The sequence below is a fragment of the Heloderma suspectum genome, chromosome 10 (assembly GCF_057233095.1).
Source record: "Heloderma suspectum isolate Gila_16-S chromosome 10, 16-S_ref, whole genome shotgun sequence".
NCBI classification, from domain to species: Eukaryota; Metazoa; Chordata; class Lepidosauria; order Squamata; family Helodermatidae; genus Heloderma; species Heloderma suspectum.
In genome coordinates, this window is record NC_139467.1 from 9,214,638 (window position 1) to 9,237,934 (window position 23,297).

At 48.4% G+C, this 23,297-nt stretch overlaps 1 protein-coding gene across 1 annotated transcript; it reads right to left on the reverse strand.

The window, feature by feature from the left end:
- Nucleotides 1-372: 372 nt before the first annotated feature.
- LOC146337623 (serine protease 1-like) lies at nt 373-6,548 on the reverse strand. Its single transcript, XM_084815012.1, has 5 exons — nt 6,495-6,548; nt 5,733-5,907; nt 4,838-5,097; nt 3,312-3,448; nt 373-946 (listed from the first exon to the last, which is right to left on the reverse strand). The coding sequence occupies exons 1-5, from the start codon at nt 6,532-6,534 to the stop codon at nt 797-799; spliced, it is 762 nt and encodes a 253-aa protein (XP_084671138.1). The 5' UTR covers nt 6,535-6,548; the 3' UTR covers nt 373-796.
- Nucleotides 6,549-23,297: the final 16,749 nt, after the last annotated feature.

The window sequence follows — 23,297 nt, forward strand, 5'->3', positions numbered from 1 at the left end:
ACATAACAAGTAACTCCCTTCGTCAAATTTGCATACAAAGCTTGTGAATCTGAGTTCAGTGCAACTTCTGCGTTCTCTCGTCTGATGGGGAACAGGAGTCTGTTGGAGTGTTAATTCGGTAGACTCTCATCTTCCACTCAGCCCTTATATATGTGTGTAAATCACCCTTATATCACAGAAATGCCATTGCTCTCCAGTGATCTTCTAAGGAAACGGAACCCTGAGTCACTGGTGGAACATCTGAATCATCTCACTGCTTGGAAGTGAGGATCTCTTGGTTGCATGCACACAACATCATATGGTCAACTAAACAAACAAACATCAGGGTAACGCTCCCCTCCAAAATAATAAATACTCCTCAGGCCATGAAGTAGGATGTCATACCCAATTTTATTTTTTAACACAAGGATGTGATATAAATTCCCCATCTTCTTTCCCGCTAATCGAAATTCTGCCCTGAATACCTTTGGTCAAATCTTCACTACTATCTCAGTTCAGTCTTATACCAGTTGAACTGATATGGCTCCCCCTCTCCATCAAGAGAAGAAAGAAGGAAAAGAAAAGGATCTCGGGACTTGTAGTTTTGTGAGGATTCTATGAGTCCCTAGCCTCCCACATGGAAGTATAGTTCCCAAGGCTCCCTGGGGAGAGGGAGTGGCTACTATAAACCATTTGGCTGCAGTTTTGGGGTGGTATCTGTTATCCCCATTGCTTGGATCCAAGGAACATCATGAGACATGGCATTTTTCCTGGGAGAGGGACCCCTTTTTTGGTGAAGCCCATCCTCAAGACGATCTCAGTTGTTTGCGAGCACCTCTTCTATCCAGGCTTTGTAAATGCACACGGTAGTGTACACGCCAGGGAGGTTTTTCTGAGCACATCCAAAACCCCAGGCCACTATGCCGGTCAGTTTTCCATCGCACACCAGAGGCCCGCCAGAGTCTTTCTGCAGCCAAGAATAGCCAAACAAAAAATGAGTATCCATGCTAGAATAAGGCAAGGAACTCAGCCCCCTGGTAGAATGTGTCAGGGTGGACACTGAGCCCATAGAATCCCAGAGTAGTTCTGATTCTGAGGAAGAGCAGTCGCTCCTGGGAGTGGAGCGTGCTCCTCTTTCCCAGGGCCAACAGCTGACGGAGATTCCTCCCACCAGCATTCCTAGCTTAGATAGCAGTCCAGGGAGTGACAGAGGGAAGCAGACTTGGTGGACGTGCAACGCCGACGCAGAGAGCAGCGCCAAATGGAGGGCGCAGAAAGGAGACATAGTGCCCGGTTGGCGCGCAAACAACGGCTGCGCCCAGAGGATCCAAGGGAAAAGGGGAGGGACTCTCCCTAGTCCTTAAGTTCAGGGGTCTGCCAGTAATTCCCTTACAAACGGGGACCAACTGTTCCAACGTAGGGCATAGGTACTCTGCTGCTCATATCTAGTTGCTAACAGTAGAGTTGTTAAGTTGTAAAAGAGGAATAAAGCTTTGAAAAGAATCCATTTGTCTGTGTCTGGACTTGGCTACTGGATTAGACTGAGAGAGGCCTCCAAGGAGCCCTTGACAGAATGTGACTCTCCCCTTAATCCTGCCCTCGGTAGGTTTTTCATATCTATCCATCTGAGCTATTCCACACATTATGCGGAATGTGGTGCTAGGATCCTAGACTGTACCACTTCAGACTGGGTGAGTCATTTTTTTCAAAATGATCCTCCCTCCCCCCACACACACATTAAGGTCTCCCTGAATGTAGAAACCTCACACATCAGAGGTAGGACAAGAGTAAAGCCCCCCCCCCCCCCCGGTGTGCTGGTTTACTACATTCCATCACCATAGTCTGTGCAATATGTAAAATGGCTCTTTGGTCTGCTCAGTGCATTTATTCCTGGAGTGATTAGGATAGACTCTACCACTGCTACCTATACAGCAGAAAGAGATCTTTGAATCCCAATATTTATTTATTTACAATATTTATATACTGCTCCACATCAAAAGATTTCGGAGCAGGGAGCAGCAAAGATAAAAGAATAAAACACCATGTTAAAACAATTAAAACATTTTAAAAAGAAACAAGTTCTGATAAGTTTGAATTTAATAAGCCGCAGCGGGTCACGCAAGGAAGGCTTCCTGAAATAACAATGTCTTCAGGAGGTGCCAGAAGCAACACAACGCTGGTGCCTGCCTGACCTCCAAAGGCAGGGAGCTCCACAGGAAGGGGGCCACCACACTGAAGGCTCTTTTCCTGGTGGACTCCAGCCGGGCCATGCGTCCATGAGGAACCACCAGGAGCAAACCCTCTGATGACCTCAGTGACCGGGCAGGTTGGTAAGGGGGAAGGCGCTGTCTCAGGTATCCTGGTCCCAAGTTGTTCAGGGCTTTGTACACTAGTACTAACACCTTAAACCTGGCCCGGTAGCGAATAGGCAGCCAGCACAGTTCCCTCAGCAAAGCAGTTGCGTGCTGGAAAGGGGCAGCTCCCGGCAACAGCCGAGCTGCTGCGTTCTGTGCTAGCTCCAGCTTCTGGACCAGCCTCAAGGGCAGCCCCACATAGAGCGCAACATATACAGTATATTTTGGAAGAATGACAACAGGGGAATAATTCTGGAGGGAGGAGTTTTGGGGAGGAGATGCACGTGCATGCAAGGGTGAACTAAACTTTGCACTTTAAGCCTCCTGGGATAACTCTGGGGGTCAGGGGTTAACAGAATGAGCCACTCCGCCAGTGGCTAAGGAAGACATAGTAGGCATAGCCTAGTAACCAATGAGTAATTGGTCCTCCCCTCTCCCACCATTTTATATTGATATATTCCTTTTCTTTGCCTAGAAGGAAGCCATTCCTTTTTTCTTCTTTTTCTGCATTATGGAGCTAGGAGAAGCTCCCCCATTTTTCTCTCTCTGTAACAAGTAGAAGTCATGCTTGTGATATGTGTTATGTTATTTAAGTAAACTTCCAGTTAAAAGTATTTCTTCAACAGACTCAGTCTTGTGTTTATCAATCTGACTCTGCTGTCAACCAATCTCCATCCATCCATCCATCCATCCATCCATCCATCTGATCCTTGCAGCTAGAAAATGGGACTGCTGTGAGCAGATTAGCCAGAATATTTTCCCTGGATCTGCAAGGTTTTGACTTGCCAGGAGGTTTGTTTGTTGTTGTTTTAACATGGAGGACTTTTCAGAACTGGCATTCTACACTTGCAGCCTGCAGTGCTACAATTCCCTCCAGTCCCTCAGGACCTCTTCCCAAATCATTCTACTGCATGTGCACATAGCATGACCAGACCCCTCTCCCTCCCTCCATCCCAACACACCCAGACTCTCTCTCACCTGACAAGTGTCTTTGCCTCCCTCGATGTAGCCAGCACAGAACATGTTAGAAGTGATGAGGCCAGGATAGGAGGAATCACATACAGAGGTTGATAGAATGGGCAGATTCAGACACTGCAAGGCGTCCGGGTATTGCTCTGGAAAGAACAAAAGCCCATCTCACTGTAAAGCTCACGTGATCCCAATAGACTTCAGGGATAATGCAGCTCAACCATTCAGCTGTAGAGATAGAGGGATTGATCCCATTTGATTCTTTCAAGAATTTCTCCATCTGGAGACAAACAAGGAACCCGGAGCACCCTGCCTGTTCCACCCAGAAACCTCTTTGCAAGCAGGTCAATCTAGGCAAACCGCTCCCCCTCCAGATTTCAGCCCCCACCTTGGCATCTGGGTGGAAGTGCTGGAGGTGCATTTCTACCTGCTTGGAATAGAAGGCCTCTTTCTGCTGCAGTTGCCCATCTGAACCCCTTCATGTCCCATGAACCTGGTGTAGCCCACTGCTACATGTGGGGCCTTGATGCATGGTCCGTCTCGCCTGGAAGCACAGATGGTGAGGATGCAAGAGGAACGATAGTGAGAATTTTGTTCAGTTGCTTGTTTCCCAAGAGCCCAGACCATGGAGTGCTCTCCCCAGAACTTCCCTGGTAGTCTCACTCTCTTATGTTCTCCAGATGTGTTGATAAGACCTTTTTATTCACCAGGCCTTTGGATGGCACTAAATTTCCCGCTCGCTGTGTGGGTTTTGCTTTTAAGTAGGGATGTACGAAACGCTTACCTTGCTCCATTCCGGGGCATCCACAGTGGGGGGGAGGTGCTCCATCCCTCCCCCCAGAATCCTCCCCAGACGGGTCTGCTCCGCAGCAACTCTGCAGAGCCACCGGGCTGCTGCGGCTGCAAATGGCGGCCGCTATGCCAGCCGCCATTTGCGTGGCTGCCTTTTGCCGTGATAGGCTACGTAAGTATTTATGCAACCTCTCACAAAGAAAGGCAGCCACGCAAATGGCGGCTGCTACGATGGCTGCCATTTGCGGCCACAGCAGCCCGGCAGTGGCCGGGAAACCAGCCGGAGCTGCCACTGCTGCATCCGCCGCCTGAGCCGCTGCATCCGCCACCAGGTACGCTCCGTCCTGGGGGGATACTGCGGGGTGGTGGTGCGGGAGGCCATTCCGCCATGGATTCCGGGGGGGCCGAATTCTAAAGAATCTGACCTCACTGGAGTCCATTGCGGAATTCTCTGACATCCCTACTTTTAAGTGCTGCTGACTCCTGTTCCCTCTCTCTCTCTCTCTCTCTCTCTGTGTGTGTGTGTGTGAGTGTGTGAGTGTGAGCTGCTGGTGGTTATCCTCTTGGATATTTACTATATTTGTTGTGTAACTTGTACTTCCAAATGCAAGCATTCATCAGAGACAAACAGAGGGGGTATATACATTTTTCAAAAAATACCTAAAGCATATATGCATAAAGCATGAGGGGCAAAATTTCAAAACAGGACAGGATAGCAGTCTTATTACCAAGCAGCTCCTTACCTCCTGATGTGAGAAGGTTCCCCCAACCTGACACAAGACAGTCGTCCCCTGGCACAGGGCAGTGTGGAGAAAATTCGATGGGCTGCACAAAGGCATTGAATGTGACTGGGTGGGCGAGTTTGATCAACATGATATCATTGTCCAAGATGTTGTCATGGTAACGTGAATGGGGAATGGCTTTTTCCACCTTGATGCGCTGTTCTGTACCTTCCTCCCAGGTGATGTCATGTTCGCCAAGGTGCACAAGGAGTGTGCGAGGGCTGCAGAAGAAAACTCAGCATGAACAAAACAAGATAAACCCTGAAGCAATTCTCCCCGCTCTGCCCACCCCCTCAGAAAACCTTCATAGTAAACCTTCTCTAGAACCGAGAAGTGCAAAGTTTGAGGTGGGAAGGGTTGGTTTTCAGCAGACCTCAACTAGACCTTAGAACCCATGTTTTAAACATGGGGCTCAGTCACAAAACATGAAGGCCAAAATAATAATCATAACTCTATCTTATGGAGAGTGTCTTTCCTTCCACATCGAGTACTGAGAGCCCAAGGATGATGGAAAGTGAAGGTTGGTTGTGCCACACTCTTTGTACTGGCCCTGTTGCAGGTGACGCTTTTTCTGAGATAAGCTCAGAGGGAGAGAGAGAGAATGAGAGGGGGAGAGATGTAAAACGTTTAGCTTGTTTAATTTCTCCATGTCAATTTATGGTTACAGGCACAGGAGCCAGTGAAAAAAGATGGTGACTCCAGCTTTAGCAGTAGCGTAGAAGAGGGAATTTTAGAACTTACCATTTTTTCTTCTCTGTGCATGACAAGCTGCACCTTTCAAAACACTCCCTTTTCCACCAGTATTAAAGGCACAGGAGCCAATCAGTTTGTCGATCCTGCATGGCATCATACTCACTCCTTGTAGCAATGAGCTGCCGAGATGACCCAACGGTTGTTGATTAGGGAGCCTCCGCACCACCGATAGCCAGCCGCATACGTTAAGGAAGCCTGCCAGGGCTGGGAGTGGGCCGGGCACTCAAACCCTCCAACAATCTTGTCGTCATTGTTGTAGCCGTTCAGTGGCACTGCCACTGCAGGAAGACAAACAGGCCTGGGCGTTCAGTGAAGATTGACATTGTCCACCCCCACCCTTTCAGGAGAGCTCCTGGGCCTTAATACACATAGCAAACCATCATCCAGAATGCAGGAGCATGATGGGGAAAAGATTCAAAGCTGAACGTGTGCATATTTATCTGACGTGGTGATGCAGTGAGGGTTGGGGTTGGGAGGGTCCATAGCTCAGTGATACAGCACCCTCCTTTCCCAATCAAATTAGCAGCCCAACACAGCTACAATTCATTAAAAGGCAGATGTCAGGACATCAGTCACATATATCCCAGCCTAAAATGTATTTTGGCCCTCAGCCTCAAGAGACTTGATCACACTAGACAGGAAGGAGATTCTTATGACTATGTTAGGATGCATCTTTTCCCATCATATTGAGTTGTTGTTGTTGTTGTTATTAGTAGCAGTAGTAGTAGTTGTATTAGCATTATTTACAAAATAGGATAGTATTCCTACTGCTCAAGCTGAAGGAAAATTCCTAGCAAAACTGCCTCAGAGTGAGCTTGGCAGAGAGAGATGAAGGCTTTAGCGTGGCAGGGGAGGAAGAAATTACCTGCGGCACCAAGAAGAAGGGCAAACAGGAAGATCAGCATTGTGTCACGAACACAGAATGACTGGTGTTGGTCATCTTTCCTCTTTTATATTCAACCATCACCTTACCTTATCTCACAGCTGTTTGGCTGACAGGACGAAAGTAAAAAGAACAACCCCACTATCTCACTTTTGAGGAAAAGAATGGTCAGTTCCACCTGCCACGTTCTCAGAATGATGTTTGAGTTTGGAGGAATGTTTGAGTTTAAAAGTAACCTGATATGCTACGACCTACTCTATTTTAGGAGAAGCAAAAACATGATTGAGGAAAGGTCTGGACCATTCGCTTAGGCCTTCAGCCACAGCCCGATGGCACTAGAAGACTGGGCATTGACTTCAGAGCTGTGAATCGAGTCTTTGTTTTGATGTGCACCCTATCCCATGGGTAGAAACCTAACTAGATAGTCTGGGAGAGGCTCGATATCTGATCTCTTTGGCCATGACCAAAGGCTACTGGCAGATTCCTCTCAGACCTGAGTCTAAGGAAAAGGCAGTTTTTGCCACTCCATGGGGTCAAAATTAGTTCAGGACAACACCATTTGGGGTAAGCGGGGGTGGGGAGCTGCTTTTCAAAGTCTGGTGGATTTTTTGTTGTCTCCCTTTCAAGGCTTTGCCACTGCACATATTCTGATGAAGTGATTATATACAGCAAGACATGGGAGGACCATCTGCATTATTTTGATTTGGTCTTCCTAACCATCAGGCCAGCTAAATGCCATGTGGTGAAGACTCAGCTTCAGCATCTGGAGTATCTCATAGAACAAGAGGAAGAACAACCGGGAGTGAGTGATGTACGAGCTTTACAAGATCTTCCCATTCCATCGACAGAAAACCAAAGTACAGCCGTAGTTACGTCTGATGAGCTCTTATACTAGATTCATACCCCAGTTAGCTACTTTAACAGCTGCACTAACAGTTTTGCTTCAAAGTGAAGGAACTCCTGCCTTTGACTGAGGATTGCAAAAAAGAATGAGATATAGTAACTCTGACACTGGTGCACCTCCAGTCCTCAAAGGCCTGGTTTTTGAGAGACCCTTCACACCAGCCACTGATGCTTCAGATGTAGGACTCTGGGCAGTTCTGTCTCAGGAATATGAGCGGGTTGAGTATCCAGCACTGTCCTTGAGTAGGAAACGGTTCCCTAGGGAATGCAACTACACAACAGAAGAAAAGGAAGGTCTCGCTATGAAGTGGTCTATATGTGCCTTATGCTATTATCTTCCGAAAAACCCTTTCTTGTAATTACCAATCATGCAGCTCGTAATTACCAACCAGTGCAATGCTTGGGTACAGTGGTGAATTCTAGATTTGGAACCTTTTGAGTTTACAATGAAGCACAGGGCTGGTAGTAATATAATAATGCACGATTTCTCGTCCCACTGGAAGGCAAGCTCAGGAAGGGCCAGAGAGAATGACTGGTGATTTTGTTAAGGGAGGGTGTGTGAGAGAGGCTGTCTGTGTCTGAAAATTTGGCTAGCCTCGCTATTCCACTTGTAAGTTATTGCGGCATTCCTGAAGGAGGTGGGGAGCTGTCTGTTGTAATGATCCCAAGCCGCAAAGAGAAGACTAAAACTGACCAGAGACAGAAGAAAAGTGGATGGAGGAGAAGACAAGAAGTCATATGTGTGAATCCGTACAACAGTCAGCCACGTTTTGTTTTGAAAGACAACAGGAGGTGATTAGGGCTGTGCACCGCTTCAGCCTGAGGCTCGAAACCTGAGGCGAAGCGGGTTGCTTCAGGACACTTCAGGCTCCTTCCGAGGTGAAGCAGAGGGGGAACGAGGCAACGCAAAGCGGGTTGGGGGCTGTCTGAAGCGCTTTGGTGTGCTTCGGAGCTTCGGCCGTGCTGGCGCCTCCAGCTCCTTACCTGAGCCATCACTGTCATCATCATTACCGCCACCTCCACCGCTACCTCCGTTGCTGCTGCCTCTGCCTCCACCACTGCCACTGCCTCTGTCATCGCATGCAGCCTGTCCTCTGGGAGGAGAGAATCGGAAAGAGTTCAGCAGGATGGCCGTATGCCTCTGGGAGGAGGGACTCCCAAACGTGAGGGGTTTTATGCAGCTCAGAGAAAGGCTGTGACATCACAGCTGTGATGGCCCAGAGAAAGCTCACAAGCACAGGAAATGATGATACTTGCTATGGGCCAAAGACTGGTCAATTATGTGATAGCCAAATTGCATGATAGAGCAATTCCTTGATAGTGGCATAGTGAGATGGAAGAACTCACCCATCCTGAAAGGAAGGAGTTAAACAATTACACCTACACAGGGGTTTTGAATGCCACTGGGTTGCTATCACGCATTTGTCCAGCAATGCCTATACCCCCCTATCTCGATAGTGGCATAGTGACATAGTGAGATAGGAGGGATGGGTATTGCTGGACAAATGCACGATAGTGACATAGTGAGATAACGAGATGGGGAGGGGGATTGCTGTTGGGCTGCCCGGAGCTTTGTGGGGATGGCCACCAGAGTTTAGTGGTAGGCAAGGTGAAATAAATGCCATGAGGTAGTGAAGAACTCTGATGGACGGCCCTGAAATGGTGGAAACGGCGTGGAAACACAGGCGGGGAAAACACTGGGGAAACACCCCTTGACCTGGGTAAGTGAGGTGAAAGACACACCCCTGGGCAGGGCTATCATGCCGGAGTAAATGCAGAGGGTGGTGCACAGCTCAACAGAAGCACAGATAAGCTGAATTAAGGAAAACAATCAGACTAAAAATAGTCTTAGGAGAACCATTTTTTTGGTGTGAAACTCCGGAGTGGCTGCGAGATGGCTACGACGTCACGTGCCCCAAACAACCTCCAAATGTAGCAACCTCACAGTAAATCATGCATGGGGACGCCCCCTCAGATCTTCTCACAAGGTGGGCTACGTTGGGTCAGGGCAGAGTGAGACAGAACTGCAGCATCCACGACCTGGCTTGGGCGCATGAGCTCGGCCTGCCTGAGAGTGGAGGGATGCTGCGTTTGCTGGTCTCCTGAGGAGGAGGGCCTCACAGCTCATCGGGGGAGGGAGTGGGCACACTGCTCCAAACAAGCCACCCCAAATGGTTCCAAATGGTTCCAGTCAGCAGTGGTTGGACACTAGTTCTGCATGGGAAAATAGCTACCAAAGGGGCCACCCTAGTGATTTCAGCAGCAGGAAGCCTATTGGAGGCAAGGCACCCAGTCATGGCTCCATGCTCTGGAAAGCAAGGAGCCCAGTGAACTCAGAAGGAAGGAGGCTGGTCCTTCAGTGATTCCAGCATGGAGCCTGTCCTCTGGGAGGAGAGAATGGGAGTGATTCCAGCAGCATGGCCCCATGCCTCTGGGAGGAGGGACTCCCAGACCTGAGGGGTTTTATGCAGCTCAGAGAAAGGCTGTGGCATCACAACTGCAATGTCCCAGACAACGCTCACAAGCACAGGAAATGGTGATACTTGCTCCGGGCCAAAGACCGAGCGGGCCCTTCAAGCTACCGTGGAACAGAAGAGGGTTTTCCTCTTGAATATTTATAGAGTACGTGTTCTTTTACATTATTTACCTGCCTGCTGGAAGTTCATGCGCAGTCAGCATAAATGGATTCCCTGAGCCCTTTTGACAGCCAGAGGACTGACATTGCAACATAGGAGGGAGAAATCCTCACCTAATACGCAGTGAATTGAGGACTTAATAAGGTTTCTAACATTTGAACAAATGGTATACAGCTGCCACTTGCGAATGGTCACTTGGAAACTTGGTTTGCCTTTCTTGAAGTTTAGGTATAATCTCTTTTAATTTTTAGAAAGCTGTATTTGCACGCATGTGCGCACACACACATACATATGCATATGCATACACACACACACACTCACACATACATTTCATATGTACTTACTGAAATGCCAGAATTTTTTTTTCTTTTATGGTTTTATTTTGCTATGCTCTTTTGATATTTACAATAATTTTTTTTTTTTTAAAAAGAGGCCCTCTTGGCCTTATTGCAAACACAAGGGGGATGTCTTCCTTCCCATTCACCTGCAACCAGGAGTTGCAACAGCTCCCTAGTTCCCATGTGCCCGAAAGGGCTCAGCCCAGATGTGCAATTTGCGAATGTCTAAGGCTTCCAATGTGTGGTTCGCATTGGGCCATGTGTGAGTTCCTGGAAGGTTTGGGGTGACCTCTCTTAACCTGGTCTGCCTCCTTCACACCTGCCCCAAACATTCCCCTTTATATGGGCAGAGGAACCCTGGCCTCCTTTGCATCTAATTACCCTACCAAGCCCTCCCAGCTCCCCAAAGCTTACAATAGAACCCCTTTTTCCTTTGATCAGGTGTTCCAATCCATTTGTCAGTCCTACATGTCATCATACTCACTTTAGGTAGCAATGAGCCGCTGAGATGAGCCAACAGTCATTAATTAGGGAGCCTCCGCACCACCGGTAGCCAGCCCAGTATGTTAAATAGGCTTGCCAGGGTTGGGAGTGGGCCGGGCACTTGTACCCTCCGATGATCTTGTCGTCATCGTAGCCGTTCAGTGATGCTGTGGCTGCAGGAAGACAAGCAGGCCTGGACCTTCAGTGGGGATTGAAGTCCCCCCCCCGACCCCTTCAGAAGAGCTCCGGGGCCAGAATACAGAGGGCAACCCCTCATGCAGAATGCAGGTGCATGATGGGGGAAAGGATTCAAAGATGAACATGTGGGCATTTATTAGACATGCAGCAGGAGGGACCGGAGCTCAGTGGTGCGGCACGGACTTTGCATGCAGAAAACCCCAGGTTCAAACCCCAGCTTCACTATGAAGCCAGTGTGGTGTAGTGGCAAGAGTGTTGGACTAGGAGCCGGGAGATCCGGGTTCTAGCCCCCACTCGGCCATGGAAGCTCACTGGGTGACTTTGGGCCAGCCACAGACTCTCAGCCCAACCCACCTCACAGGGTTGTTGTTGTGAGGATGAAATGGAGAGGAGGAGGATAATGTCAGCCGCCTTGGGTTCCTTGCAAGAGGAAAAAAGGCGGGGTATAAATGCAATAAATAAATAAATAAACTATGCGTTAAGCCTTCCCCTTCAAGGCGGCATTTCTTCTTTGTGTGTAGGGGTGGTGGTGCCTGTATTCCCTCCCCAGGATGGAAATATCAGCATTGGGGAGAGCTTTGCCTTAGAAAACCTGCGGGGGAAGGGTTAAAAGCCTCACCCTGCTCTCCTTTCCTTGATCAAATGAGCAGCCTCCATGCAGCAGCAATTATTAAAAAGGAAAATCTCAGGAAATCAATCCCAGATCCCCCAGCCTAAGATGTATTTTGGCCCTCGGCCTCAGGAGACTTGATCACACTAGACATAAAGCAAGTTCTTATGAGTATGTTAGGGTGGGTGTCTGTTCCTCTGATATTAAGTTATGACGATGACCGTGATCATGTATTGCAAAACAGGAGAATATTCCCTGATGCCCAAGCTGAAGGAGAATCCCTACCACCGCTGCCTGCCTCAGAGTGAAGTTGTCAGCGACGTAGGCTTTAGTGTGAGAGAGGAAGAAGAAATTACCTGCAGCGCTAAGAAGAGCTGCAAATAGGTGTGTACGGATTCCCCACCACTGTTCCGGTGGGGAATCCGTGGCGGGGGGAGGTGATCTGTTCCTCCCCCCCCCAGAATCCTGGAGCCACACCGGCTATAGGGCCGCTTACCTTGCTGGCCAGAGCCGTTCGCCTCCTCCACGCCGATTGCCATTTCTTTTTTTCTTTTTTTTAAATGGCGATCGGCAGGATGTGCCCATAGACTTATACACAAATAGAGCTGCGAATCTTGCGTATACGTCTATGTGTCCATAGGCTTATACGCAAGATTCATGGCTCTATTTTGCATATACGTCTATGGGCACATCCTGCCGATCGCCATTTAAAAAAGAAAAAGAAATGGCAATCGGCGCGGAGGAGGCCAACAGCTCCGGTGGAAGAAGCAGCCAAGTGCCGTACCGCCTCCAATCCTCCTGGAGCGGAGGGAAGTGGTGCCGATCCGCCGGGGATTCCTGAGGCCGGATTCTTCGTGGATTTGTCTAATATCCCTAGCTGCAAACAGGAAGTTCACCATTGTGTTACGAACCCAGATGTGCGGGTGTTGGTCATCTTGGATCTTTTATATTCTACTATCACCCAGATTTATCTTACAGCTGTTCTGTTGACAGGGCAAAAACAGAAAGAATAACTGCACTATCTAGATTTTGAGAAAAATAATGGTCAAGTCCACCTGCCATCTTCCCTGAATTATGTTTACTTTTAGAATAAAGTTTGAGTTTAAAAACAACCTTGCACGCTATGACCTGTTCTGTATAGTAGCAGCGAAAACATGATGGAGGACAGGACTGGACCATTTACTTGGGCCTTAAGCTCAGAGCAGTTTCTTCTACAGTTCATTGTTGGCATTCAGTGCTTCATGGACTACCAACTAGGGCTGTGCCCAGACCCCCCACTTCTCTTCAGACACCACTTCAGACCTTCTGAAGCAGCCGCACTTTGCTTCGGAATGATTCAGGCCCCATCTGCTTCACTTTGGATCTGAATCTGAAGTAGGGATGGGGGAGAAATCCTCCACGGACCCCAATAAGGCTGGATTCAAAAGAATCCAGCCCCCCGGAGTCTGTGGAGGATCGGAAGACTTACCTCCGCCTCCTGGAGGAATCCTTGCCAGCTGGATCCTCCCTGCTGGCTGCCATTGCCGTATCGCTGGCTGGGCGGATTGACTGCGGCCGCAAATGGCGTCCATGACGTCATTTGCGGCCGTAAAGGCCGCGGTCAATCTGGCCCACAAGTGATATGCCAATGGCAGCTGTATCGCTGGCACTTTGGAGCCAGCCGGTGAGGATTCTGGGGGGGGTGGCCCCCCCCGCGGAAGGGAAGGAATTCAGGAACTGAGAAGGGGGGTGGAGGGGAGCCAAGAACAAGGACAAGAAAGATTAGATAGATAGATAGATAGATAGATAGATAGATAGACAGACAGACAGACAGACAGACAGATGAGTGTGTGTGTGTGTGTGTGTGTGTGTGTAATCTAGACAGAATCAAAGTAAGGGTAAACTAATGGTTGAGAGAGAATTGAGAAGGTATGGCAGGAGCTAAAGAATGACGCAAAGCAACTAAACTGAAATTTCCTGTTTTTTTAAATGAACAAACAAGAAGAATGAAAGGTAAAACCTATTACAGAAGGATGGGGTGGGAGGAGACTAAGAACCAGGAAGGAAACTCAAACTAAGTACTAAATGTTTGGTTTTTAAAATGAAGAATCTACAAAAGAAAGAGAATAGTTGCATTAATAAAGAAAAACAAAGCTGTGCACGCACACCAGATCTCTCTCTAACAAAGCCAACCACCACCTAACCGGCATTCTCCCTTTCTTGCAATGAGCAAACACAGGCTGATTTCTCCACTCCAGTATCCCCCCCCCCCACTATTGTTACTGATTGGAGACTGCTGGGTTCCATTCAGTGCTAATTTGGCAACTAGAGTTGCCACTCGCCAAGGCTCCCTCCCTCCTCCTCCTCTCTTCTCCCCTTCCTGGCTCTCTCTCAGGTTGAGACATTTGTAGCCAACCTGTCTGGGCTGCTCAGAAGGCATCAGAAGAACTATGAATCTCCCAGGCGGACCGAGGCGCTTTGGGGACATGCCGCTTCACTTTGGGGCACCTCAGTGCTCTTCTGATCCACTTCTGATCATACTGTGGCACCTGTGAGCCAGCCTGCTTTGCCTCATTATTTGGGATTCGGACTGAAGCGGTGCACAGCCCTACTACCGACATCTCTTTTCCAGGGCCACTTTTCAAACTACTGAATCCGAGGATGTGAAATCACCACCAAAACGCTCTGTTCCCTCCAGTGTAGTTTCTGGTGGGCACGGCCCCTCTCCACCCTCGATGTGTGAGAGGTGTTAATTTGACCTAGAATGTTATGTTTAATGCTGTCCCCTCCCCTCCCCCCTCCCCCAGGAATGCCCCCCCCCCGCTTCTCTGTGCTGCTCTTATGAGCATGGAGCCGGGGACAAACCACGCTGCCTACGAGGCGGTGGGAGAGGGGGAGGGGAGTCGATTTTCTGGGAACCAACCTCGGAGAGCTGGCTCTGAGGTCGGTTTCCAGAAAACGAAAAATCCTATGGCTGTCTAGACGCTGTCTAGCGGCCATAGAAGTGCGCCCTACGTGGTGCAAACAATGTCATAGTGTGTCACCCTTTACGAAAGGCTGCCTGCCTGTTCCTCACCAAGGGTGGCGTTAGCTTCCTCCCAGGTTTCCAGTTTGTGCAAGAGATATCAGGAGTAAAACTTAGAACCTGCATTCAAACAGGCTTATTGGTCTGCAGTTTTTCATGTCCTGATTATTATTACCTTCTTAAAAAATTGGAACTACTACATTACGTCATTTAAAAATTGGAACAAGTATACTAGAAGGCCAACCTGAAGGCAAGATAGCTGTCAAGTTAATGTATGTAAACTGGGGAATGCTACCTTTGGCTCGCTGGGCATGGCAACAACACCTGTAAGGAACTCTAAGAAAAAACGTTGGCCAATAGTATAAAAACCATAGCCTTCAGCACATCCTTTCCAGTTGCCAGGGTTTACCCCACAAGACAAACTGTTGTAAAACCTCTGCATTGTTACAAGTGAATATGGAACATTTAAACTGATTCATAATGCTTTAATATATGCTTAGACCTTGCCTGCAATGTGCCTTATTAACAATTATGTGGAGTAATTAAATTGTTTTAATGTTTAAATGCATGCACAGGCTATGCTTGCAACGTGCTCTTTTAATTGTTTTTTTAAAAATCATTTTAGTGTTGTCTCATCTATGTTCTATAATGTATTGTTATGGTGTAGAGGAAATGCACCGTAAGACTATTGTATCTCCAGGAGTTAGGGTGATGTGGCACAAACTATTCCTTTCATGCCTGAATCTCCTGAATCTCCTTAAGAACCAGGCCCCCTCAAGGGCCCCCAAGCCTCTTGGCTTGACTCTTTGTTTCTCAGGGTTTGCTGTTCGCCTGGGGTGGTACAACCTTGCAGTACAGTGAATTCAGATCTCTGAATTTATTATGTTGGCTCCTGTCCACTCACCTTTAGCTTATCTTTTGGGTGGCACAGGAATGTGTAAACATCATGAGACCTGGGAATTGGAACATCACAACAGGTGTGATTAATTAGGGTGGTTTTCCAAACTGCACACAGCCAAAGGAGATCTTATGTATATAAGTCCCCAAGGAGTTATCACCCGGGCTGAGCTTCAAGGCAGACCTGGACCATGGAGGTGCTGCATACCGGCCATTTGACTGGGGTGTCTCCATTGTCGTTCCCTTGGAGCTCCTGACAACTGAACGGGGAAGTAAGCTGTGTTGCCCAGTATCAGTATTGTATGTTTCTCTGCATCATTTTGCCTGCTCTTTAATAAAACCCTTGACTTCTGTCCACTTGTGTGTTTATTGCTTCTGAATCCTAAAAGAACCTTCGCCTCTTGGCAAAGCATACAGCCCTTTGAAGAATGCCTAACAAAGAAGCAAGAGGCTGAAAAGTATCGGGCTTTTCATCAATAAAACTGTTTATAGCATCCTGAGACAAATCTCTCCTTTTGTGCTCATGAGAAATCAGGCCACTGGGAGCAAAGGCTACCCAGGAATGGGCTTGACAGAGGGGCATCTTTGTCACGTGGATGTGGCGGCAGTAGTTACTGCAGCATGTGGACTGTGCCAAAAAGTGAAACAAACGCTCCTCTCCAAACCCCCACTAGGCAATATTAGCAGGGGCCAGAACCCTGAACAGATATGGCAGGTAGATTATGTGGTCCCCTCCTCAGTCACGAAGGTGGCAGCATTGGCTGACAATGGCAAATACCTATTCTGGTTATTTGGTGGTGTAGATCTTCTGATTCGGGGGTATAGGGTGCCCATGCAAATCCAGTCTGACAATGGACATCACTTTACAGGCAGGCACAGAAGTGGGAGAATGGGCCAATGAATGAAAGGTGAATGGGTATTTCATATTGACAGTAGAGCTGATTGAAAGGAAGAACAGGATGTTAAAGCAGAAACTGAAACTGCTAACCCCAGGTCATACTCTGAAAAGGTGGAGGACAGTTTTAGAGCAGGCTAAATTTGAATCTGACAGCCCTCTCCTGAGTGGAGGCCAAACTCCCCTATAAGGCATGGAGGGGTTGGTAGCCCCTACACCATCTTAAGGTATGGGAACCACAAGGTATCCAGCCATCTTGAGGCATGGGAACCATCTATCGAGGTGAAGTGAAGTACAAGTGCTACTCAAAGTGAAGTAACTTTTCAGTTTCGTCAGTGCATTGTGCAACTGATCTGGGAGGTATTTAGTGTGCCTGTCATTCAGGAAGGGCTTCTCTACTTAAGCACTTGTGATTGGCCACTCATGGAAGTTTGCGGGTCCTTTACATGATGTTGTCAACGTCCAGGACATCTCCTGCACTTTCCCCCATCTATCCTGCTTTCAAAAAGATCGGAGATAGGCGGGAATGTTTAAAAGGTGGGATTTCCCCAGTGTGTAATGCTGGTGTAGTGCTATAATTCAGTCATTAGATGGCGGTGTTTCATTGAACATATAGAGCATTGCTGATAGGGATGTACGAAAATCACTTATCTTTCGCGGATTATGCTGATGGTGGGGGGGGAGGTTTTCCGTCCCTCCCCCCGGAATCCTGGCGGGGGGGGAGGTGCTCTGTTCCTCCCCGCCGGAATCCTCCGCGGCCGGCTGTGCTCCGCAGCAGCTCCGCGGAGCAGCCGGCCAGGCCCAGCCAGGCCTGAGCCGTCCACAGCCGGATTTCCAGCCGTGGAGGGCTCTGGGTAAAAAACACACAAAAAACCCGCGTATGCAAATGGCGGCGGCTATGGCCGTCGCCATTTGCGTTCCTTCTTTTTGGCCGTCTTAATCTATGTAAATAATTACGTAGACTATGACGGCAAAAATAAGGGGAACGCAAATAGTGTAGCGGACGCTATTTGCGTTCCCCTTATTTTTGCCGCCTTAGTCTGCGTAATTATTTACGTAGATTAAGACGGCCAAAAAGAAGGAACACAAATGGTGACGGCCGTAGCTGCTGCCATTTGCTTACGCTTTTTTTTTACCCAGTCGTTTTAGGCTACGTAAGTTTTTACGTAGCCTAAAATGTCTGGGTAAAAAAAAAAAAAGCATACGCAAATGACGGCGGACGGCCGTAGCCGCCGCCATTTGCGTACGCCTTTTTTTTTTTTTTACCCAGATGTTTTAGGCTATGGAAAAACTTATGTAGCCTATTACGTCTGTGTAAAAAACAAAACAAAACTGCAAATGGCGGCGGCAGCAGCCGGTTGGAAGACCAGCCGCCACAGCTGCCGCCGCTGAAGCCGCTGCCAGAGTTGCTGCCGCCCGGATGATCCGCCACAGGTAAGTCTTGTCCCGGGGGGATTCGCGGGGGTGGCGGGGGGGTGGCAGGCCATTCCGCCACAGATTTCAGGGGGCCAAATGCACTGGCATTCGGCCTCCCCGAGATCCGTGGCGGAATTCTCTGCCATCCCTAATTGCTGATAGAGATGTAAGAAAGTCACTTACCTTTTTGCGGATTATGTTGATGGTGTGGGGGGGCGCTCCGTTCCTCCCCCCCGGAATCCTCCGCGGCCAGTTGTGCTCCGCGGCAGCTCCACGGAGCAACCGGCCAGGCCCGGTCAGGCCAGAGCTGTCCACAGCCGGATTTCCGGCCGCAGAGGGCTCTGGGTAAAACAAAAAACAAAAACCCGCGTATGCAAATGGCGGCGGCTACGGATGCCGCCATTTGTGTTCCTTATTTTTGCCCTCTTAATCTACGTAAATATTTACGTAGACTATGATGGCGAAAATCAAGGGGAACGCAAATAGCGTAGCGGGCACTATTTGCGTCCCTTTTTGATTCCCCGTTTTAGCCTACATAAATCTTTACGTAGGCTAAAACGGTGAAGCAAAAAGGGATGCAAATCTTTATGTAGCCTATCACGTCTTTCTTTCTTTTTCTTTCTTTCTTTCTTTTTTTTTTTGCAAGAGTGGAAATGGCGGTGGCGGCAGCCGGTCGGAAGACCGGCCGCCACCGCCGCCACCGTTGCCGCCGCCCAGAAGATCCACCCCAGGTGATTCTCGTCCCAGGGGGATCCGCGGGGAAGTGGGGGGGGTGGCAGGCCATTCCGCCACGGAGTTCAGGGGGCCGAATGCATTGGCATTCAGCCTCACCGTGATCTGTGGCAGAATTCTCTGCCATCCCTAATTGCTGAGAAAGGACGTTTTCAATTCCACATCATGTGTTTGCTGTCTAAAGGAGCCTGTCCTGATTCTGTAAAGAAAACAGAAGCAGCAAGCCCTGGGAAAGTTGTGGGATTTTAGCCTGGTGTAGAAATGCTTGAAGTGGTAAAACCAGGTCAGCATACAAGAGGAGACAAAGGATTGGGGTCCATAGATAAGGATTTGATCCCAAGACAAAGAGTGTGGATTGTTTATCCAACCTTACCCAAATCAAACTGGGGAAAATTGTCAGCAAGAGGCCAGGAGCCAGCTATTGGGTTTTACTAACGAATGCTGTTTCTCCATTTTGGCTTGATGTTGGAAAACTTAGGTGCTGGAAATAATTGATCATATACATTTTCAGAGGCGGTGCTACAATGGCAGTTATGTGCTTTAACCCCACTTCTGTTGTCTATGTTGTAAAGGACAACAAAAAGTGTTGTAAAATGTGACAACCCAATGCATGTATTGATTGTCTACCTTTATTCCTGTGTGTATGTAGTAGAACAACGTGGCTGTTATTCCTAATTCCTTTATGGACCTTCCCCAACCTGCTGGTTACTTCCTTGGGGTCTTATCAACAAGTGATTTTAACACAAGAGTCCAGGTGCATACAGCACCAGACACCAGCCAAGGATGGCACAATCATTATATTTGCCTGGGTCCCTATCTGTGTGTGAAAGACAAGTTTTATTATAGAAACAATGCCCCCTAGTATTAATGGGAACTGTATGAATGTTACTGAGGTGGATAGCAAGGTAAATGGTACCTAAGCGACCCAGGGTTTATGGGGAAAAGGACAGGCCCCTGGATAACAGAATGAAAGGGTAAAGGGCAGTAAAGCACGGGAAGAATTGTGTACAAGGGATGGAATGTAGTGGTAACATGGAAGACAACTGTTATTTCGAGGAGTTAATGGTACACAAATTGCTGCTTCTCATGTCTAGACTGCCAGTTGGGCCTGTTGCTTTTAACAGTTAGCTTCTTACTCCCATTACTCCCCAGGGCCTATTATCTTTTTGAGACTGAACGTTCTCGAGGCTTGTAGATAAGCCTCTGGTGAGATCTCAAGGTTGGCCACTTGTTGCGAGGGTAGCCCACTCCATCCACGTCCATCCCCCCAAATCCTGAGAATTGTATTTTTGTGAGGATGCTAAGAATCCCTACCTCCCAAACATAATTAAAGTTCCCAAGGTTCCTGGAGGAGAGAGAGTGACTATTATAAACAAATTTCACTGCAGATATGGTTGTGGTTTGGGGTAGCATCTGCTATGACACTTTATTTTAAGCAGAAGGTTAGTTGGAACCAAAGGATGTCATCAGGTGACACGTTTTTCCTAGAAGAGGGATCCCTTTTTTCCTTGAAGCCACTCCTCAAAAAATTATCTCAGTTTTTTGTGAGAACCTCTTCAGTCCAAGTGTTGTAATAGCATAGGGTAGTATACACACCAAGACATTTTTTCTGGGCACATCCAATACCCCAGGACACTACGCCAATCATAAGAACATAAGAAGAACCATGCTGGATCAGACCAAGGGTCCATCTAGTCCAGCATTCTGTTCACACCTTGACAGCATCATCTTGCAAGATTTTGAACAGTTCAGCTGGGATACCGTCATCTCCTGCTGCCTTGTTATTAGCAATGCTTCTTAAGGCCCATTCAACCTCACTCTTCAGGATGTCTGGCTCTAACTCACTGACCACACTGTCAGATCTATCCCTGATATTATTATCCTTCCTATACAGATCTTCCGTATATTCTTGCCACCTTTTCTCGATCTCTTCTGCTTCTGTTAGGTCCTGGCCATCTTTGTTTTTGGTCATACCCATTTTTGCCTGGAATTTACCTCAGATGTTTCTAATTTTCTGGAAGAGGTCTCTTGTCCTTTCTATCCTATTATCTTCTTCCACTTCCGCGCATTGCTTGTTTAAAAATAATTCCTTATCTCTTCTGGCTAACCTCTGGAATTTTGCATTGAATTGGGCATATCTCCCCCTATCACTGTTGCCTTTTGCTTTCCTTCTTTCTTGGGCTGCTTCCAGTGTCTCAGCAGACAGCCATCTTGCCTTCTTGGTTTTCTTTTTCTTTGGAACGTTTTTTGTTGCCGCCTCCTGAACAATGTTGCGAACTTCTGTCCATAGTTCTTCCGGCACCCTATCTACTAAATCTAGTCCCTTAAATCTATTCTTCACCTCCACAGCATATTCATGAGGAATATTAGTGAGCTCATATCTAACTGATCTGTGGGTCTTCCCTATTCTTTTTAGTCTGATTCTAAATTGTGCAATAAGAAGTTCATGATCTGAACTCCAGTCAGCTCCAGGTCTTGTTTTTACCGACTGTATAGACGTCCACCACCTTTGGCTACAAAGGATGTAGTCAATCTGATTTCGGTGTCGACCATCTGGTGAAGTCCATGTATAAAGTAGGGATGGGGGAGAATTTCTCCCCGAAACTTCGGGGGGCCGAGTGCCAACGCATTCGGTCCTCCGAAGGTTGTTCGGGGAGAAATTCTCCCGCCCACCGCCCCCCCCCTGGGATGGGACTTACCTTTCACGAATGTCCCTCCCAGCAGCAGGTCCCAGTGGCGGTTCGGCAGGTCTTCGTCAGGGGCGGGGGCGACAGCCGGTCTTTCGACCAGCTGCTGCCGCCGCCATTACAAGCAAAGTAAAAAAAAAAAAAAACGCCCCTGTGATAGGCTACATAACGATTAACGTAGCCTATCACGGCTAGATTTGCAAAGTCAGCCAAAGTCAGCTACGTAATCATTACGTAGCCTATCACAGGGGCGTTGTTTTTTTTTTCTTTTGAAGTTCGCGGCCGGGGAGATGGGGTGCTTCTCCCCGGCCTGAATTTCGGCCGGGCGAGGCAGGAAGCCTCCCCCCCGGCCTGAATTTCGGCCGGGCGAGGAGGGAAGCCTCCCCCCGGCCTGAACTTCGGGGGGAGCAGCGAAGCGCCTCCCCCCCACCGCGAAGCAAGCTGCGAGACCAGGTAAGTGACTTTCGTGCACCCCTAGTATAAAGTTGTCTCTTAGGTTGTTGGAAGAGAGTGTTTGTTATGTACAGTGAGTTGTCTTGGCAAAATTCTATCAGCCTACGTCCCGCTTCATTTTGTTCTCCCAGATCATGCTTGCCTGTAATTCCAGGTGTCGTTTGACTATCCACCTTAGCATTCCAGTCTCCTGTAATGAAAATAACATCTCTTTTTGGCGTATTATCCAGTAGGTGCTGCAGATAGGGATGTCAGAGAATTCCGCCATGAATCTCGGTGAGGCCGAATGCCAGTGCATTCGGCCCCGCGAACTCCGTGGCGGAATGGCCTGCCCCCCCGCCCCCCCGCGGATCCCCCCTGGGACGAGACTTACCTGTGGCAGATCTTCCGAGTGGTGGTGGCTCCGACGGCGGCTCCAGTGGTGGCTCCGGCGGTGGCGGCGGCAGCTGGTCTTCCGACCGGCTGCCGCCACCGCCATTTCCAGGCTTGTTTAAAAAAAAAAAGATGTGATAGGCTACGTAAAGATTTACATAGCCTATCATGGCTAGGTTTTTTTAAAAAAACAACGACGACGTGACAGGCTACATAAATCTTTACGTAGCCTATCATGGTTGGGTGGGTTTAAAAAAAAAAAACTGCGTACGCAAATGGCGGCAGCTATGGCCGCCGCCATTTGCGTTCCTTCATTTTACCGTCTTAATCCACGAAAATATTTGCGTAGACTATGACGGCGAAAATAAAGGGGAACACAAATAGCGTAGCGGGCGCTATTTGCATCCCCTTTTGATTCGCTGTTTTAGCCTATGTAAATAATTACGTAGGCTAAAACGGTGAATGAAAAAGGGACGCAAATAGCGCCCGCTACGCTATTTGCGTCCCCCTTTATTTTCGCCGTCATAGTCTACATAAATATTTACGTAGATTAAGATGGCCAAAAAGAAGGAACGCAAATGGCGGCAGCCGTAGCCGCCGCCATTTGCGTATGCGGGGTTTTGTTTTTGTTTTTTTACGCAGAGCCCTCCGCGGCCGGAAATCCGGCTGCAGACGGCTCTGGCCTGGCTGGGCCTGGCCGGCTGCTCTGCGGAGCTGCCGCGGAGCACAACCGGCCGTTCAAGAATTCCGGTGGGAGGAATGGAGCGCCTCCCCCCCGTGAGGATTCTGGGGGGAGGGACGGAACGCCTCCCCCCACCACCATAAACATAATCCGCAAACAGGTAAGTCACTTTCGTACATCCCTAGCTGCAGATCCTCATAGAACTGATCTATTTCTATTTCTTCAGCATCTGCGGTTGGGGAATATATTTGGATCACTGTGATGTTAAATGGCTTACCCTGAATTCGAATTGAGATCATTTTATCATTTTCTGGATTGTATCCAAGCACTACTTTAGCCACTTTATTATTAATTATGAAGGCTACTCCATTTCTTCTGTGGTCCTCTTGTCCACAGTAGTAGATCTGGTGCTCATCTGATGTGATGTGGCCCATTCCAGTCCATTGCAGTTCACTGACACCCAAAATGTCTATATTTAA